This window comes from Rattus rattus, chromosome 6 (assembly GCF_011064425.1).
Source record: "Rattus rattus isolate New Zealand chromosome 6, Rrattus_CSIRO_v1, whole genome shotgun sequence".
NCBI classification, from domain to species: Eukaryota; Metazoa; Chordata; class Mammalia; order Rodentia; family Muridae; genus Rattus; species Rattus rattus.
In genome coordinates, this window is record NC_046159.1 from 130,456,815 (window position 1) to 130,478,147 (window position 21,333).

A 21,333-nucleotide genomic window follows, 5' to 3' on the forward strand; every position below is an offset into this window, starting at 1 on the left:
GAAACCCTGGACCACCCACACTAGTTCAGCAAGGATACTGAGAACAAGAGAGGCCCTCAGCTGCTAAGGAGTCCCCATCCCAATTTGGCCTCCAACACTGAGCACCTCCCTCACAATTTCCATCCCAGACCCCCATAATAACAGGAGGGGCCTAGGGAGCCCTCCCTACTCTCTTGAATACCATCAATAAAGTTTGCTGCACACACACACACACACACACACACACACACACACAATCAAAGCTAAACTCCTATCAAGTATGTGGCTTTAATATACAAATTGAAGTGAATATATTTACAATGTTTATGCTTGTGTTCCACATGTAGCATGCCATGCTCTACTGATTTGTTTACATGGCATTGTCCTGGTAAATTATCCGTTTCAGAGGGGTCTCTGAAACTTCAAGATTCAAGCTGAGCCTTGCTCTCTGGTCCACATTTTAAGACTGACGTTACTGACTGGGACCAGTCACAGTTTCTCTCATCTGTGGCTTTCTGTGAATTTAAGTCAGTTAAGTATGCAACTGAAGCTCTCTGTAGGACAAAGAATGAATGATATTATGCTTTCTCAGCTCCTGTGTTCTCAATTTAATTTTGGAGTCCACTGAGGTATGACTGCTTAGAGATTAAATGTATGTTTATCCTCCCTCTTAAGACCATAGAGTTCAGCGCATCCCCAATTGTCTAAAGTGTGAAGGATTTTTCCTGGGCTGAATACTAACCAAGGTAAATGAGTGTTCTCCCCATTGCAAGAATAAGAGTGGGCCTTGCTTTTACTTCATTTGTTACCATGAGGACAATTTTTTGCTGAGTTCTCTCTAATTTCACCATGAAATTGGTAAGCAAAAGTCAGATCTCGGGCTGTCAGTCATATCACTCCACGGCCACAGAACTTTGAAATGTTATGTATTATAGAAAGTACATATTACAGCCTCTGTAAGGTAGGCTATTGGTTCTTTTTTTTCTTTTCTCATCAAAAGGTTTCTGAGAAGTATAATATTCCTGCCAAAAGATATCATTTAACCCAAAATAAGATAGGAAAATACCAATGAGTACCCAAAGAAATAAAAGACAGGAAACTCAGCAATAAAAGATCCTGCTGATAACATCATTTACATGCATTCTATGATTTTATGCTTAACATTTTTTATGCTTAACATTTTTAAGGGAATAAAAATTAAGATGAACACCAGCAGAGACCTTAAGATATTTTTTGAAGTATTCAAATGGTATTTCTGTGCTTTAAAACTTAAAACAAGAAACAAATAATTCAAAAAGGACTTTACAGTAGACAAGCTTTGCCAGGAAAACTCTATGACAAGTCACTGCCTGGCCTCCCTTAGGGAGAATGAGGATTTTTTTTTTTATATTTGAATCGTTCTTTGCTTCTAAGCCCTGGCCCTAGTTGCTCGGGCTGGCTTGACATATTTAATTCTCTCCTTGAGTTGAAGGACTCATCTCTGGGCATGGAGTTCTTGGAACCTTAGCCTTCTCTCTCTTTTCAACCCCGGGAAGGGAGATATCCCGAGGACAGGAAACATTCATTTATATGGCCATAAGAACGATAACTGAAAAGCAGAGGGAAACTGAGCAAAAGATTGGTAAGAAGAACGTCAAAGAAGCAAGCCTTGCAGTATGCATCCCACACAATTGTCTCCTGGGCGTGGCTTTGCCCGACACTGAGGCCGGCAAAGTAAAGCAAATGCTTGCTAACTTGTGACGTTTGGACATTTGGGGTGGATCTTGGGTGGAATTCCTGTTGAGAGTCTGAAGAGACAGTGACACTAATACCCTGTGATGCCAACATGCCAGACCATGGGAGAAGTTAATCTTTAGTGCTTAAAAAAGAAAATGATTTAGCATACTGCCACATAACACAGAGTCTGGGGAAAAGCTTTGTCAGTTCAAAGGAAGCTCCTACTTCAAAAAAAAAATCTTATTAAAAATTGATGATCTCACTGGTGCTAACGACAGTGCTGCCGGGTGGGAGTCACTCCTAACATGTTTTGCAGACTTCTCTTTCCTTGGCTTCACTTTTTTAGTTTCAGTAGAAGCAGGAGGTTTGAGTAATTCGGCATCAAAATCTTAAATTCAGAAAAAAAAAAAAAAAAGGTAAACTTATATGTGATTTAAAAAAAAAAAGTTCCAAACATCGTCCTGGCAGAATCAGAGAACAAATTTAGAAAACTCTCCGAAAGCCTGGTGTCTGTAGACTATGGAGTTGGTAAGAATCCAAGCAAACCAATTTCTACTGCTTACCATAGAGTGAATTTATATATTAAACTACTAATTTGCATCACTGCAATGAAACTGGCTATGGGTGAAGTCATTTGTGATTGCACATTGAAATACAAGATCACAGTTTTTGATGGTGTCACACTCCCTGACTTACGTAGTTTCCACCCCAGAGAAGACTGGGTTTTGCTTTGTTTTGAAACCTCAGAGTCAGGTTAAATTTCTGTTTTGTTCTGCACCATGGCTCTCACTGATTCTCCCAGCATCTGGGTGCCAGCTTCCATGGGGCAGGGTTCTGGGAGGATTTGTCCAAGCTGACTGATTGTGTCTAAGCAGAAAAAGACACACTGACTTGAGGGCTATCTTGGTAAGGATGGTGATTTCCACACAGAAGATACCGTTTATCTCAGAAATTGCTGGTCCTATGTCTAACTTAGGCTCACTTTAAGAGGGTGATTTCCCTCATGCTTGCAACTAACTTTTCCCTTTTCCCCTTTTTATTATTGTGTGTGTGTGTGTGTGTGTGTGTGTGTGTGTGTGTGTGTGTGTGTGTGTGTGTGTGTGTGTGTGTGTGTGGTGAGCTGGGCATGGCTTTGTCAGTTCCAATGAGACACAGGCTTTATGACATTTGAATGGTATCAGATTACTGAGAGATTTTTTTTTTTCTCACAGAGAACATAAATCCAAACCATAGGGCACATTTCTTTGAAATAGCAAATGTTTTCGATGTTGGCCTCATAGGGTGAGGTCAGATTGTCAGCAGGAACGAGGGCTGGGATGAGAGGACATCTTCAGTACGCTTGGCAGGCCAATTAGCTCAGCATCGGAAGATGTGGTACCTGGTCTGTTTCTGTACTGAGACAGATGAACAGCTACTCAATTATTCGCTACTCTAGAAACAGAAGGCGAAGAAAGTCAGGAACCAACCTGATACTTGGTGACTCTCATAAGGGCGTACCTGGATTCTTTCCCCTACTCTCTGGAATGATCTGGAAAAAAATGTAACTATATTTAGGTAGAAGGGGGCAAAAATGGTTTTTCCCCAAGGCCACGCAAGCTATAGGATAAAGTTACCAGTTGAAGGTGGCCTGCCATCCTTGTGGCTGTTACCAGAAGGACAACCTGGGAGCTAGGTGAGACAGCAACATCTGGATACAAATGACACTGGGACTTTCTCAGGTCAACACTTGTGGTGGCTTCCTTTGTTAGGAATACTGGAAAGAGTTCAGGGAATGTCACAGTCTACGACATAGTCATGTATATTGCCTGCACAACATTATTCTGACTATTGTTATGAGTCTGAAAACTGTGGTATTACAGAAGAAATAGGCAGGGGAACAGCAGTTCACATATACTCTTAAAAGATGAAGTCATATACGGTGCTAAGTGTTTTCAAATACATTTTGAAAGACTAATAACATAATTTGAAAGAAATAAGGAGCCACTTTCTAAAATCTTCTCCTAAATTTCCTAAGTTTAGAAGAGAGAAAGAAAAATATAAACATACAAAATCATATATGCATGAGTAATGGATGGAAACATGAGATTTGTTTTTCTGAGATTTCCTTTCGTAACTACACTGAATTTACATGATTCCCACCCATTCCCCTTCCCCCTCCACTGCCCTAGGATTCATAACCTCTTTTTCTCTAACTACTGTTACATGCGTATAAAACCTACTGAATCCATGCTGTGTTGGCTGTTTTTAGGGCTGAGCACTTGAAACTGGCAAACCTGTCAGGGGACTCATCCCTAGAAAAGACTGGTTCTCCCTCTCTTGGCATCCACTGTCTACCCATAGGAGTGGGGCCTTGTGAAGTTTCTCCATTCTCCAGTACACTGACTGACATAATCAGTGATCAGGTTTTATTTAGGTGGCCATATTGTAATTCCTAGGTGCAAGTTCTCTGTCGTATCTAGAAGACACTATCTTGCAGCAGGCTTCCTGGTTCTTTTGGTTCTTACGATCTCTCTGTCCCTACCCCGACCATGTTTTCTAAGCTTTAGGACTAGGGGTTGTATTGTAGATGTACAAATTGGGGTTAGGTAACTTATACTCAGTTATTCTCTGCATTCTGACTAGTTGTGGATTTCTGTAGCAGCCTTCTCCTATAAAAAGAAGCTGTTTTGACGAACATTGAAGGCTATTCTTACCGAATGTGTATAGCATAGTCAGGTGTTTTACTGATTGAAAAAAAAATGGTGGTAGTTTCTTCTCTAAGATCCATGAATTCTCCAGCCCTGGGTAGGGTTTCTATCCGTTCCCCTGGCTCTCCACTGCCTTGGGATTCATGACCTTTTCTTCTCTAATTACTATTACATATGTATAAAACCTACTGAGTCCCTTTTACAGTGGCCTAGTCACATGTTTTTAGGGCTGAACACTTGGACTTGGCAAACCTATCTAGGTTACAGTACCAGGCATGAACTGTATTGAACGCTTCTAAGTTCTATTAGAACTAAGATGTTGGTTCCCCTCAGGAAACAAGCATCATTATTAACACCACTGGGGATATCTTACCTAGCTGGTCATTGTTGTGGTTCACAGGCTTAAGAGCTGGGGAAGTCTACTGATTGTTTTTTATCTTTGGCAGCTTGAATAGCACTGTTGGTGCTAAGGAAGACAGACCTCAGGAAGGAGGCTCCCAGGTCAGTACCAGCTAGATACCCCCAAGCCTTGTGTCTAGAAAGTACCTCAGCTAGAAGGTCTTAATCTTCCTTTTTTTTCTGGTCTATATTCTCTTAATATAAATATAATGGTTTTTGCCTGGAGGTGTGGTGTGTGGAAGCTCAAATCTACATATTTTGAAGTAGAAAATCTGTTTGAGGGGTCCCTGCAGTCATAAAGAAGGTCTTTGGGCTAGACAACTCCATAAATTTGAAAGAGAATAAAGTAGGGATTACACATTAGCCTCAAAACTTTCCTTAGAGTGACAGGGTCTCATAGTTTATTTCTACTCATATATATGTATGTATATTTCACATTATTTATCATACAAAATGGAAAAGAAGGTATCCAAACCCTGCCCACACAGGGCACAACATTCTCACTATATGATTTAAACACTAATCACTTAATTGGTTTTTCCCTGAGTAGTGACAAGGGAAGTCTGTGGAAGAAAGCGGTGCAATACTGAAGAGAACATCTGAAGAGAGAATGGATTCTGGAAGGACACATGTCTAAGAGTCAGCAAAGTGGGGTTTCTGGGCTGCAGAGTCAGCCAGGAAGGGCAGCCACTGTACAGCATGTTCTTCATCATTCCCTAGAGCTTGGGAGTCATGCCTCCAACTGAACCCTTTAATGGCTGCTTTCCAGACCTTTTGCAATAAGCTCTATTTATTTTCAGCTGCTGTAAAACTAACCACAGACTCGAAGACCTAAAACAACAGAAATTTGTTTGCTCACAGTTCTGGAATTCGAAAACGCGAAATTAATGTGTTGGCATGGTCACACTGTCTCCAAAAGTTCTCGATGGAATCCCATCTCCTCTGGCATCTAGTGTCTCCTCGCATTCCTTGGCTTGTGGGAGCTTATCTCCACTCTCGACTCTGTGCTCATGTGGCCTTCCCTGTTCCTCTCTATGTGACAACTGTCCTTTTCTCCTCTTTGGAAGGACATCAGAATTATCTCATCTTGAGAGCCTTAGTTAAACACTCCAGCAAATGGATGGAACTAGAAAATAGCATCCTGAGTGAGGAAATCCAGACCCAAAAGGATGCATGCATGCATGGTATATACTCACCGATAAGCGGATATTAGCCATACAGTACAGGATAACCAGGCTATAATCAACAGAACCAATGGAGCCGAACAACCAGGAGGGCCCAAGGGAGGATGGTTGAATCCTTCTCAGAAGGGGAAATAAAATAGATATCAGAAGTAAATGGGGGAGGGGACTGGATGGAGGAGGGAATGGGGGAGGATCTGGGTAAGAGGGTGCTGTGAGGAGAGGGGTTCCTGATACTTCAATGTAAAGTGAATAAATACATTTTAAAAAATGTCTGTGGCTGTTCTTCACCACAGGCAGCTATAGCACCCATGACTGAGGGCCAGGAGCTCCTTTCTCCTCTTAGGCAGTCTTTGCTTTCAAAACATAACTAAAAACAAAACAAAACAAAAACTGCAGAACATAACATGCCGATTAATCCCCTTCTAATCCTAATACATCTATGTGTGGGGGAGGGGCTCACACGTGTGTATGTGTACCTTTACGTATGTCTGAATTCTGTCGTCAACTTACTCTTTCCCTTTTAAATGTGTTATCCTTTGCTCCATGGCCTGTTAGCTTCATGTTTGCATTTTAATAGTTAACAGGCTTACATTTGTGGCTATTTTGGTAATTTTATGACCATTTATTCAGCATATTCTCTTCCTGTTTCTTGAAAGATATACTTCACAAAATTTCTAACTTCTGAAAGTTCAAAGCAATTAGGGCCTTCTTCTCCATCTTCAATTGTCTCTCTTTTTTTTAAATCAAGACTTACAATCATGTTCTGCTATCTTAATTTTGTATTGAAATAATGGGACAACCAGCACACACCCTTCATCTTTTGTCCACTCCTCGTTTTGAATGGGCGTCATCAACCAGTTTTCATCACTATGCTCCCTTACTCTTCACGCTTGCCTTTAAGTTTGGGATCCAGTTTGGCTTTCCTTGGGAGAGTGTTAGGGAGAACTCTAAAGGCGTCTGTTAGCCCTCTGTCCATTCCTTCCCTCCACATATGTGACTTGGATCTGTTTGTTAGATCTCGGGCTATCTGCACTCTAGATCAACCGGCAGGTTCTCAAGAACTCTATTTTAAATATAGGTATAATATAATAAAATAGTGTTGACTACACATTTAGACTACTGGTCTACTGTTCTGTTATTGATGCATAATAGATTCTGAAACTAGTTTTAGATAATAAAATTTAGAGTTCTATTGCTTGAATTTGAATTTGAATTCTTGAACCTTGATGTCTAATTTTTTTTAAAAAAAATTATTGATCTCAAAATTTACTAAATAGATTTACTGACCCATGGGTGGCAGGGGGGGGGGATGCCAGGGAATATGTAAATTGTAACACAATTTACTTTTGAGATGGTGGCTAATTTCTTGATTTATACCCCTCTGACACAAAGGAGAGGGAAGCATTGAAAATGTTTTAAGAAAAAGCATTTCTTAGATAGACTTCACTTCCCAGTCTCGACAGCTTGGATGGAATGTTGGGTAAGCCGGAGAATCAGAATTCCCCTCTCTGGGCATCCAGAGTCAGGCTACTTCATAAGCTCATGCTTTCTTGGTGGTGTGAAGTTATGGTATAACAAGCACTGAGTGCCACAGAGGGAGAGTTTTCACAGAGTCATCACATTTATGGCTGGGTATGGGCAAGAGGGGCTCCGGGGATGCTTTTCAAGGGCCTTACTTATATTCTGTTTCTGTCTTTCCGATGCAGCATCTTGTTCTTTCAGTTCCCTGTTCATAAGTGCTTTCCAGTTAGCAAAGAAAGCACTCAGTTCTGGTCACAGAGATTCTTTACTAAGTCCCATTTCCAACTGAGGAACTCCAATAGATAAGACTATCGCCACTGGAAAGCTCTTGTCTCTCAATGAATTTCCAAGATGTTCTACTACCATTGGATGAAGAGCTCAAATGTGTCGATGACCATCACTAACTTCATTGCATTCTTAGGTCACCCGAACTTGTGGGCTTCTGCTCAACTGTTTGCAATATTCATACAAACTTTTTCTTCCGCATTCTGTGGTCATCTAGAAAACACCTTATTTTAGGCATGGCAGGCTGTAAAATCTGGGTTAAAAAGATCACCCCAGGAGGAGTCAGAAACTATTCTGTAAGATCATCTGTGAGAGACGAAACTGAAGCCATGACTAAACTCCACACAACTGAGAGTAAATTTATTTTATTTTTAAAGGATTTAGAAGAAAGTAAGTATGCACCAATTCTCTGATAGGTGAAGTAGGGCATTTTTCTGCACTGGTCACTAACAAGGCACTGGGTGCCCCTTCTAGTGTACCAAGACCAGCAGATTCTCTCAGAGAATTCTATTCACCAGGACATATGCTGTACCAGGCTGTGACTCTAGTGAAATAGCAAGAGTGAAATTTTGATGGAATATTTTATTAGTTGGTTTAGATCCTTTATGCTGACTTTCCTTTTCCTTTTTTTTTTCCCCCCGGAGCTGGGGACCGAACCCAGGGCCTTGTGCTTGTTAGGCAAGTGCTCTACCACTGAGCTAAATCCCCAACCCCGTGTGCTGACTTTCCAAGTACTAATGTACCAATGTCATATCAAAACACAGAATATGGCTGAGAAGAAAGAAACTTCTTATGACTATTGATCCTTATGACTATATGGAAGAGATCAGATTCATTTATTAAAACCCAGACAATAAAAATGGGCACAGTCATTGCATAGAACTTACCAGGAAGAAATAAAACAAAACACGCTCAACTGGCCAAGAGTTATTTTTCTGCTCTTCCTTTTTTAACCTTACAGTACATAGTAGTGATAACTGACCTATTTTATTGACGTGTTGAAATGTTGATCCTGCTCTGTCATTCATATAGACTTGGATAAATTATTTCATCTATAAACAGGTTATAACTACTGCCAAGATTATGATTATTCACTCAACAGAATAATATAGTGTAAAGTAGCCAGCACACTCACCACCTTGATATCTATAACCTAGTGTATTTAACTACCTTTAAGTTATTTTCACTTTATACCTCATAAAAAGTGAGATCTCTGAGACCAACAAAAAATTCATTTACCTATTATACAGCTCTGTGGTTTACTTGAGATAGGTACTCAAATACTTGCTAAAATGTTTGACTGGAAGCTGAATGTGTGCTATTAAATATTTGGTTAGTACGTATCAGTAAACAGTAAAGGGATATTGGTATGATCAGGCTGTTGAGGACCACAAAAATCTTAAAATACACTGAAATTCAAGAGGTGGTAACGGAGCTGGGCCTGGTGACATAAGCTTATAATTCTAGCTACTTAGGAGACTAGGACAGGAGAGCACAAATTCACACCCTGTCTAGACTACAATTTTATATATCTCACTTGCCTCCTGCTCAACATAGGGAGAGCCCATCTCAAAATTTTAAGGAGAGGTGGTTTGGGGATATAGTTCAATGGCAGGACTTATAGGTGGCAGGCTCTAGGCTCAAGCTACAGTGAAAATAAAAGTGATAGAGCAATGAACTTTGGTGTGGTGGGGTATTTTAATACTGTACTGAAACAACTTTTGTCTACAAAGGTGTTTTTCTCTCAACTGAGGTGAATTAATACACGTTTTATTTCTGTCCTTTATACCAAGAGATGTTTTACTCTGTGAAATACGTATTCTTTTCTGATTGTTTGCCAGTTCTCCAAATACTCTAAGTTGCTCCATAATGTTAGAGGTCCAAGCATCTCAAAGAGATGACAATACCCTAGTTAAAAAAAAAAAAAAAAGCTGAACCAATTTAATGGATACGTAGCTCCTAAAGACCACTGACTTTAGGCTAATACGAGATTCTGAATCTGCTTCTTTTGGGTAATTTCACATATCCCTTCCCAATGCCTTGCCTCTATAGTCCTCAATCTACCTGGGATTAAATCAGTTAAAATGCCATTTGTGATACCCAGGAGACAACCTCAGGTCTTTTGTTACCCTCCTACCCTCTATCTGAAGGAGCAAGTCATGTTTCATCTCAGCTGGGAAACAATTGCTTCTCAAAATAACAGGGTTTGAAGTCTTGTTTGCCAAAAATGGTTGTCAGCATGCCAAGGAGTGTCACCTTCCTGAGACACCTGTTACAGAACGCTAAGCACTATTTTCCACAATGGTGTGAACCTCCCCTCCAGCAGACCGGAAGATATTCAGTCTCATTGTTTCAAAACAAGTGGGAAAACATGTCTGATTATGTTACCAAGACATTATAGGCTAAGACAGTGCCAGTCCAAATCTCAAGTGCCAGTTTTGCCAAAGAAGATAGTATCGATTGTAGTTGTAAATTAAGTTTATCTCACTGGGTAGTATGAGTTTACATATAGAAATTTTACTAGCTTAGGTTTTAGAAACATTTGTGTAGGGAAGAAAAATTCTAGGTCACATTAACATGTATTTTTAGTCATCTTCTTTCAGTAACATATCGGAAATTGGCTAAGATTAACTGAGAACTGAATTTCTCTTTTAACTATCCAATAAGGTATAATTTCAAAACAGTTTTTCCAAATGTGGAAGTAAGTTATAAATAACTATTAGCAACGAGAAGACAACAATGGTGTGAGTGGAAGTGGAAATAGGCTGTGAGGTTTGACAGAGCAGAAATCAAAAGGCAAAGGGCAGAGAAATTCAACTGGGCAAGCAGTTTCTAAAAGTTATTTTATAAGCCAGAAGTCATCTCTGTGGCTAATTATTCTAAGCACATACTTTCACCTCACTGAGAAAGCTGTTTATATTCACCATAAAAAAGGCAAGAGTTTTAATGAGAAATGGAATCATTAAAACTATACCCACATTTTTGGTGGTTTGAAAGAGAATGGCCCTCATAGCTTGTATGTTTGAAGCTTTTGACCCAGTTGATGGAAATGTTAGTTAAGGATTAGGAAGGTGTGGCCTTATTGGAAGTGTGTCACGGGGAGTGGGTTCTGAAATTTCAAGACTCCTGCAAGATTCCTAGAGCTCTCTCTGTTTCTATTGTGCCAGGAAACTTTGAACCCCCAAAAGACCACCAAGGAGCCAAATCTGATGCAATCGCATTAGGGTCTCTTTATTCAAACTTGAGTTTGGGTTCCCTGCCAACCTTGGCACAGCAAGAGGGTAGAGTCCTGAGCCTAGTTTTAGGCAAGCATTTATGGGAGCAAGAAAGGGTACCACAATGGACTCTACCCCTCTGAAACTAGAAGCCAATTTACACACTTTATGAGTTAACTTGTTCATTTGTGTCAATTGCCTAGGAAAAATACTGAGTCAATTTTGATTTATATCCTAAATATACCAGATAAACCTAACATTACCAGACCTGAGCACCAGATGAATTATGACTACAAATACCAAATATCCCAGCCTATTATCACATTTCAGTGAGTTCATATAAGTGCCCAAAGCATGCTTAAGCAAATAAAGCAGCCAGTTTTTATATACCAAGAACAATGAACTTCAGAGGCATGAATGACTTCAGAAATTCACAAAATGTCCATCATTCTGGTCAAAGTTACCTTCTCAGAGCTCTCTGAGGCACTGTTCAGAAAACTGCTGTTTCATAGGGCTTTATTTTCCTAATATCACTTCCCTTGCTAAATGTTCACTCCACTGATGAATTTCCTGGCTCTAGAATGACAAACTGGATGACAGTGAGTCCTGCTTGCTACTATATTTCTAGTTGATGCTTATTGAATAAATAGATTCCTCAGTTTATGCAAAAGATAAAAATAACAAACAGGACAGCAATCTTTCTTCCCTCTCCTTGTTTTTCATTATCCTCCCTCCCTTCTCTCCCTATTCGCCTTCTCTGTAGGTCTGTAATGAGTAGCTATTCTAATTTTATATATGCATTATTCTAAGTCACATGTGGGACACTTTGTTTCCTTATATAACATATATTCTAGAACAATTATAAAAAGTTATACAAACAGAAGGTTTTGATAGAGAAAATTCCCTCAAACCCTTACAGCAGTTAAACAACACGCAGATGAAGCAATTTTTGAACATGGTAGTTTATTTTATGCAGTTGTTTGAATCAATTGTTTAAAAATTCTCAAAAGGCACTTTAAAAAACATTTAAAAATACATTTTTTCTGACTTAATGGTGATCACTTAAAATAAGCAAGTCACCAGACATTTTTAAACCCTTCATTGACACTATTACTTTAAATAATTTTTAAATTCCCAAACACAAACATTTACTGTATAATACAACACACTGCTTAGCAGTAAGATTAGTTTCCCTCTAATAATACACTTCATGTAGATCATTAATTTATAGAGCCCTGCAAAGTTACTCAAACTTAATTAATGTAACTGAAAACTTTAATGTAACTGAAAACTCAAAGGAGGTAAGGGAGTTGAAATGAAGTACATTCAACTCTGATGCTGATTTTACAGTTGCTTCTCTAAAGAGAATCTGTACAAAGTTCTCACTTCCATTGGTGTTAAAATGTCAATACAGCTGATATAGAACTGTAAATCATTTTTAATCAAGAGGTTACATTAGTGTAAAATATACCACAGCTTGTCTCCCATATTTCTCATGATGTTTCTTTAAGTCCTAATACAAAACAATAGAAATGAAGGCAATGTGTTTGCCTTTTGCTTTTAAGGGGGTGGGGGGGTAAATAACTTTGCTTTCTTAATTATAGATGTAGAATTGTTTTAGGTTGTACAAGTTCAATTAGGGCAAATAGCATGAGAGCCAGCAGACTATTGTTGGACTTTTAGTCTCATGGGAAACCTGTGCTAGGTATAAAACTATCTTAAAGGATAAACATTCTGACCACCCAAATCAACTACTCCAAGTAACTAGAAGTTAAGCATGAAGGAACTATCAAAAACAGAATGAAACTGAAAGTGCAAGAACAAAGCTAGGTAGGATCTGACAAACCAAGTGCAGATGTCTTTCAAGTATAACAGGGCCTCAATCTAGCAATACAGTTTGACAGGCTAAGAGTGTAAAAACAAAACAAAAAAACAAAGCAAACCTCAAAAAACAACTATGAACACAACCAGTTAGCAAACACTGTAATGCTCAAACCCAATTACCATATTCAAGACATAGTATGAACTGGTCAGTAATTTATTTTTGAATCCTTTTGTAGTAACAAATTGATCTGTGAAATTTAGATATGTTCAAACAGTCAAAATTCTGGGGTAAAAACCTGCTTCGTATCTATGAGCTGCTCACTAGAAAAACACAAGCATATTATTAATAGATAACATAAGACTTTACTAAAAGTCTTATGTCTTCTTGAAACCACACTACAATCAATTATTCATATGACAGAGATCTTTATCTAAAAGATAGTGAATTAATCATTTCACCATAAAATCTTGTTTGATGTGCTCTATCAAATATTTGGGAGATTTTTTTTTTTTGCTTCATTAGATCACAGGATAGGTACATAGGTTTTGAAAGTGACAAAACTTACTTATACTGACAATATAAATTAGCAGAAAATACTTGGCATATTATAAAGTAGCATTTTTCTATTTCTATTGGAAATTTCAGTAACTAGTGGACATTTTTTTCATGATATTCATTTACATATGTTTTAATGAATTCATATGTACATATTAGTACTCACTGAACCCTTTCTACTCAGTGTGAAATGACTAAACTTGTAGAATTATAGTTTTTTTTTTTAAGGTCCTGGTAATAACAATTAGAGTGAAGGGAAGAATTTTGCCAAAACCAATGATGCATGGACCCATTAAACTTTATAAGATTTTTAATATAGTATGATCCTGGACTACACTGATTTAACACATATTTCAGAGTCTTTGAAAAATGCCTCTCTCCTGGGCAGAAATCCTGAGTGTGTTCCAAAGACTATTTGCACCAAAATCGTGTAGGTAAACAGGCAATGGTTCTCAACATAGGATCAGTAAAAGTAACCTTCAGAGCTTTTTCAAACCAAACTGACTTAGGTCTGAGCTGGGGTGAAGAGAAGAACAAGCTCCAACAAGCTCTCGGCAGTGCTACTTTAATAATTCTCACTAGAAGTCATCTGGTAAGAATGCATACTCTAGGGCCCCATGCTAAAAATCAAACCTTGAGATCTTCATCTCAACAAACTTATAGCTAGAGTACGAGAATCACAATTTAACAATCAGCATGCCCATTTAGCTGTCTGACCAATGTTTACTAGTGCTGGCCAAAAGTTCCAGAAGTTACGTACTATTCATACGTGTATGTGTGTGTAATTATTCCACATACTCATGTGACTAACCCTAAGGCTAACAGAATACAAACAACACACAGGTTTTGATTACAGATCCCAGCCTTCTCACTTACTAGCTTTGTGACAGTGGAAACATTACTTGAATTCCTTGAGCCTCAGTCTCCTCACCTATACTATGGGACTAACACCCAATTATGAGGATTAACACAAACATACAGAATAAGACCAGCATCTGGCACACAGCAGGTACTAGATGAATACTACATATTACATACTGTAAGAAATGTGCAAACCATTTCTTCAGATCTCAGTTGATAATTTCATCCATCTAAATCAAATTACTTACACTCCAAGGTAACAGAATAAAACTGTATACTTAAAGTCATGCCCTTTTCTCAGCCAGTGTTCTAATACCTTATGTATATTCATTTATATGATCCTCATTAAAATCCTGTGAGGTAGGTAGTATCATTATCCCTAATCTATAGATGAGGAAATGGAGGCACACAGAAATTAAGTAATTGTTCAAGGTTACATAAATAGTGATGGAGGAGGAACTTAAAAGCCAGGCTGCCTGGTTTTGCAGCCCAGGATTCATTGCAGCGTTCACTTGCTATGAATGAATGCTAAGAATTTTGGATGATTATGATAAATCATTTACTCTGCTAGTAAAGAAGAGTAGCCCATATGGAATACAGACAAATTCATATCCAAACCATGGTAAAGAGCTGTGCAAAAAACAATCTAGGAAGTAGGATACTGGTAGATGGCACCACCATAAGAACAACGTAAACCAAATTAAATCTGGAAGTTGGACTTTGTAGTTTCATTACAGGGATGGAGTAATCCATAACTAGCCAATGAAATACATATCCTGCCAAGCAGATCACCTATAAAGGTTATGATTTTGGCACCATAAGTATAAATTATATTTATTATTTAGCCAAGATATAGACTCAGTGGTGTATTGATCAGGCAAAATTAGCATGAGGAAATGTAAATCATTAACAGTTAAAAACAATCTTATGGGAAATCTGTAAAATATTCTGCTCTACATTCAGTGTTGATGATGACACAAACAAGTTAAGGTTCTATCCTGTCAGAAGTTCTTTAAGCAGCCAGTCAATCTGGAGTGGTACAGACTGCCTGACGGCAGACTGAACGGGGCTGACTCTGCTCGCTCTGATGGAGTTACTGCTGGCAGGACCTATCCCCAAATCAGAAGTCAGAGGGAAATATGTCCGGATTTCTAAACAAAGCACTCGACGTTTTAGCTTCTCTAAGTACCCTTTACTTGCTCATGTTTTAGATTAATTCTGGCCAAAAGCTGCAATTAAAAATTTTTGACGGTGTTACCTGCCACATCAGACATAAAAATTAATTTTAAAAGTGCTTTAAACAAGTTATGAAAGGCACAAACAAGTCTCATCTCCACAGGGTGAAAATAAAAGAAACAATTATGTAGTTGGGAAAGACTTCTAAATAATCAATAGTTCCTGAGAGTGGTGCCAATACAAGAAAAGTTTGTCCAAGCAGCATTAAATTCAACTGCTACCTACAATTAACAATGGATGAATCTGGGAACAAAATATTTAAAAATGCATTATTTTACAGAATGCTGCCAATGCTTTGAATAAATAAGTATTAATAGTGAAAATGGTATTCAAGAGTCAAACATTTCAAAAAGAGACAATGGGGACTTGGTGTAAGATTGATTATATAGAGAACTAAGTATGGAATGTAGTCAAGGCCCATAATAATCAGAAATGTGGTTCATTAGTGCACTTTGGGGTAAGTGCCATTTTTATTCTATTTTTTCTTGAGGAAACATTGCCAATTATAAGTTTTCATTCGGCAACTGGAAGGCTGGTTTGTAGCATATACATATTAGCTGAGAAACAATACTGAGCAACAGTATTTCTTTCTTTTTTAAGGCAGATCTGTTCAGCACTGTGTTCTAACTTGTGTGGTACAGAAGGTGATTACAAACTAACCACTCCAACTTTAGTGAAAACCACATACACTGTCAGGAACAGTCAGTCTTTCTATCTCTTCTGTCACCATTTAAAAACACAAATTCTTCATATAGATTTATTTATATTTATATATTACTGTATCAAAACACATTTTAGCAAACTTCACAGCTCTTTAAATGCTTCAGTTTATAGTCATCCATTTGAAAACTTTCTATACGGAATGTCCACTTCAGATGAGTTCCTCACTGGGATTTCAGTGTTCCGTCACAAAGGCAGGAGTCCTTCAGTGCAATGTAGACCATTTGACCACAGTCCACTCATGGTCTGCTTTCAGGGGTTGCCTAATTTTATTTTTGTATCTTCCTTTTTGTTTACTTGATTAATTTCTTTTAGTATATTCTCAGGTAAGGCAGGTTGATATCTATATAAATAACCATATGGACGAAGATGATAAACGAGGTATTCTAATTCATACATAGTTGTAGAATCAACATAGTGAAAAGAAACTGCAATATCAGAACAGCAACCAGGACCCTAAAAAACAACAGAAGGGGACATTGTTAATGAGTGGCACACAGCCCACATTTTGCATATTCACACTAGTTTTAAAATACGAAGCCATCACAGCTTGAGGAGAAGGCCGAGGTATCTAACCCATGAGATGGTGTAAGAAGCCAATAGTTCTTTCAGGTCCTAGGTATTTAAACCAAACCTGCAGCCGCCAAAGCAACAGCAACTGGAGCTGTATTTTCTTACAAAAATTCTTTATTGCTCAACCATGAAAGATTTTGATTTCCTGCACCCAGAGCCAGGGCTGTCCTACAGCCCTTGAACACTTCTCTTCCAGGAGCGCTCTCCCTCCTAAGCACACAGCCCACAGGTGGACCCCACTTTTTCTTCACTGACTGTCCAAGGAGAAATACACCAGGAGCACTCTAGGCTCAGGAGTTGCAGGGCGGCCTAGGACAGGATCCTTCCAGTCTCCATCTGCATCCAAAGGTGAGGCTTGGGCACAGCTCTAAGACCTAAAACCTGCCCTGAGAGACCTGGTCTCCCAGGAGCCCTCTCACTCCTAAGATCACAGACTCAAAGGAAGGACAAGCTCCAGTCAGAGACAGCAAGGCCAACTAACATCACAGAGAAGCAGATGGCAAGAGGCAAGCACAAGAACCTAAGCAAGAGAAACCAAGATTACTTGGCATTATCAGAACCCAGTTCTCCGACCAAAGCAAATACTGGATATGCCAACACACAGGAAATGCAAGGTTTGGATTTAAAATCACGTTTCATGAAGATGACCAAAGGACTTTAACAAGGACATAAATAAGTACCCTAAAGAAATACAGAACACAGGTAAACAAGTAGAAGCCCTTAAAGAGGAAACACAAAAATCCCTTAAAGAATTACAGGAAAACACAAACAAACGGGTAAAGGAATTGAACTACACCATCCAGGATTTAAAAATGGAAAGAGAAACAATAAAGAAATCACAAAGAGAGACAACTTTGGAGATAGAAAACCTAGGAAAGCAATCAGGAGACACAGACGCAAACATCACCAACAGAATACAAGAGATTGAAGAACGTATCTCAGGAGTAAGAGATACCATGGAAAACATTGACACAATAGTCAAAAAAAATGCAAAAAGCAAAAATCTCCTAACCCAAAACATCCAGGAAATTCAATGAGAAGACCAAACGTAAGAATAATAGGTATAGAAGAGAGCAAAGATTCCCAACTTAAAGGGCCAGTAAATATCTTCAACAAAATTATAGAAGAAAACTTTTCTACCTAAAGAAAGAGATGCCCAAGAGCATACAAGAAGCCTACAGAACTGCAAACAGATTGGACCAGAAAAGAAATTCCTCCTGTCAAATAATAGTAAAAACACCAAATACACAAAGCAAAGAAGGAATATTAAAAGCAGTAAGGGGAAATGGTCAAGTGACATATAAAGGCAGACCTACTACAACTATACCAAATTTCTCACCAGCTATACCACTCCTGGGCATATACCCAAAGAATGCTCCAATGTATAACAAGGTCACATGCTCCACTATGTTCATCGCAGCCTTATTTATAATAGCCAGAAGCTGGAAAGAATCCAGATGCCCTTCAACAGAGGAATGGATACAGAAAATGTGGTACATTTACACAATGGAGTACTATTCAGCTACCGACTACATGAAATTCTTAGGCAAATGGATGGACCTAGAAAATATGATCCTGAGTGAGGGAACCCAGTCACAAAAGAACACAGATGGTGTGCACTCACTGATAAGTAGATATTAGCCCAAAAGCTTCAAATACCTAAAAGAAATTCACAGATCATATGAAGCTCAAGAAGAAGACCAAAATGTGGATGTTCAGTCCTTCTTAGTAAGGAGAATAAAATACTCACAGTGGGAAATACAGGGACAAAGAGTGAAGCAGGAACTAAAGAAAAGGTCACCCAGAGATTTCCATACCTGGGGATCCATCCCATATGTAGCCACCAAACTCAGTCACTATTGGTGATGCCAAGAAGTGCTTGCTGACAGGAGCCAGATATGGGTGTATCGAGAGCCTTACTGATACAGATGAGGATGCGCAGCTAACCATTGGACTGAACAAAGGGACCACAGTGGAGGAGCTACAGAAAGGACTGAAGGAGCTGAAAGGATTTGCAACCCCATAAGAAGACAACAATATCAACCAACCAGACCCCATCAGAGCTCCCAGGGACTAAACCACCAGCCAATGAGTATATATGGAGGGACCCATGACTCCAGCCACATATATAGCAGAGGATGGCATTGTCCAGTGTCAATAGGAGGAAAAACCCTTGGTCCTGTGAAGGCTTGTTTCCCCAATGTAATGGAATGCCAGGATGTTGATGTGGGAGTGGGAATATCCTCATAGAAGCAGGGGAAGAGGGAGGGGATATGGGAGAGGTGGGGAAAGGGATAACGTTTGAAATATAAGTACATAAAATATCCAAGAAAAATAAAATAAAATAAATTGATTTCCTCACATTAAATGAGATGCTATTACAAAGAATTAGGTTTTATTTGTCTGACATTTTGGTGAACACCTAAGCATTATAAATCAAACACACTCACTAAACAAGAACTACAGTTGTTGGGAAGAAAACAAAGCAGCTCTTTGTGGGTGACTTCGCATTACTAGAAGTTTCAAGTGAAAACAAAATCATCTGATATAAACAAATCGGACTGTTAAAACCATTCTAACAGTCAGATGCAAAGTTACATTTAAAAGTTCTCAAAGGGCTGGGATATAGCACACTGGCATCCGTGAGGCCTTAGGTTCAGTACTGAAAACTTACTATCTGTATTCTCACATATGTCAGTTAAATAAGAAGATTAAAAGTTCAAGCAAGATAGTAACAAAGGGAATACTTAAGATATACTGTAACTGGATACGGAAATATGGCTCGGCATTGAAAGCACTTGTTTCTCTTGAGAGGCCCCAGGGTTTAGTTCTAAGCACCTACACACACGGTGGTTCACAGCCACCTGTAACTTCAGTATGGGGATCCGACACCCCAGGCACCAGGCACACACAGGCAAAACAGTCACACAAACACAACGTAAAATAATTAAATAAAAAACCATAAACAATAACATACAATGATCTGAGGGAAACTATAAAATTTCACCAAGGACTCTAAAACCTTCTTGGGTAAAGATAGCATTTTCACTAAACTAATAAGTTATACATGAAAATAGGAGACACAACAGTTGCCAAAACACTTTGAGAAAAAAAAGGAAGGAGAACAATACATCCTTATCAGTTTAAAAATTTTAATGGTAACAGGTTCAAAACAATGTTGGACAAATCCAAAGAGAAGAACCACACAGTTAAAATCCCAGATCCCGACCTTCCTATAGGTAATGCTCTATGGTATACAATGAAGTTGTACTATAATCTAAGCATGGATACTACAATGATTTGAAAATATCTCCATCTGAACTATGCATTGTCTCAGACGGACCAAAATTAATGTACAAAACTGAAATGAAGAATAAATTAGATTCTGTCATTCTGAACTACACAACTCTGATCATTCTGACTATCTAATACCCTAACTCGCTAGCTAAACAATTTTGTCATCAGGTGTAATAGTACACGGCACTCAGAAATCAGAGGATCACTGGAGGTCCAAGGGCAGCCTCTTGTCTCACAAAGAAGAACAAAGATCAGAACAAGACCAAGCTCTATAGTCTTTGTGATGATTACAGAGAAAAATATGTAAATTTAGAAGCTAAGACAATAATTCGTACAATGATAACTGAATAATGGAATTCTGGCGTCATGCTGGGTGCTTTAAAACCTTCTGAAAAAGAATGGGTGATTTTAAAGACTTGCACACCTTCCACACTTTCAGTCTTAGAACCTTCACCCTATTGGAATACACTTTTGTAAGGCCAACAAAATTTTGCCATCCATTTAAGATTCAAGTGGAAGATACTTTGTCTATTTTATTATAAAGTATGTTGCTAAGTACAACCTTTTTTGTAAAGTACTCTCAAAAAGAAGGAAAGATAGTTCAGTGCTTATAAAATGGTAAGCATCTTTTTGCTATTGTTGTACAAGTATGGACTATCTTACACTCTTTATAAAATATTCTATGTATCTGGGTATATCCATTACATGATTTATAATGATGAATTTGAATATATTTTTATATGGGAAGGGGTTCGGAACTTAAGAAAAAACATCCAAGTCTTTTATACTAGACGGAAAACGTTCTACGCCATTTGGAAGTACTGGCTTGGAGTGGTACCCTGAAGAGCATTATAAGTATGTTAGAGCCAGAAAAAAGCAGCGTAAAGAACTAGAAACTTGCCTGAAAGCACTACTAATCAATAACAGAGTCTGAAAAGCTATGTTTTATAATCCTTTGAGTAATTCACTGTAGTGGTGCTTATAATAGGCATATAGATTTTCTTCAATCAACAAAATGAATTATAGCATATTCATATATTAAATTATTGCTTAGAACTCAGATGAATGAAGCAGAGAAATGTTATCAATTTTAATAAAATTCAAATATATCAATGTTAATAAAATTCAATGTGTAAAAATAGAAATTTGTAAGATGTCTAAGGTATAATTTGATCTTAAAATCTGCAAAACAATGCTGACTTATTTATACACATGTCAACATGTAGGGAAAACAAAAGCTTGCAATGGTAATGAATAACATTTAATTCCTGGAAGTGGTG

At 38.3% G+C, this 21,333-nt stretch overlaps 1 protein-coding gene and 1 non-coding gene across 2 annotated transcripts in view; both read right to left on the reverse strand.

The window, feature by feature from the left end:
* Nucleotides 1-8,197: 8,197 nt before the first annotated feature.
* On the reverse strand, nucleotides 8,198-8,319 carry LOC116904676. Its single transcript, XR_004388373.1, has one exon. It is a non-coding gene; the product is annotated as a small nucleolar RNA SNORA3/SNORA45 family (small nucleolar RNA).
* Nucleotides 8,320-11,929: 3,610 nt separating this feature from the next.
* Nucleotides 11,930-21,333, reverse strand: part of C1galt1 (core 1 synthase, glycoprotein-N-acetylgalactosamine 3-beta-galactosyltransferase 1) — a 43,780-nt gene continuing 34,376 nt past the window's right edge. The window contains exon 4 of the mRNA XM_032906951.1: nucleotides 11,930-16,639. Within this exon, the coding sequence (XP_032762842.1) occupies nucleotides 16,436-16,639 (204 nt within the window). The 3' untranslated portion in view covers nucleotides 11,930-16,435. The remainder of the gene's footprint in view (nucleotides 16,640-21,333) is intronic.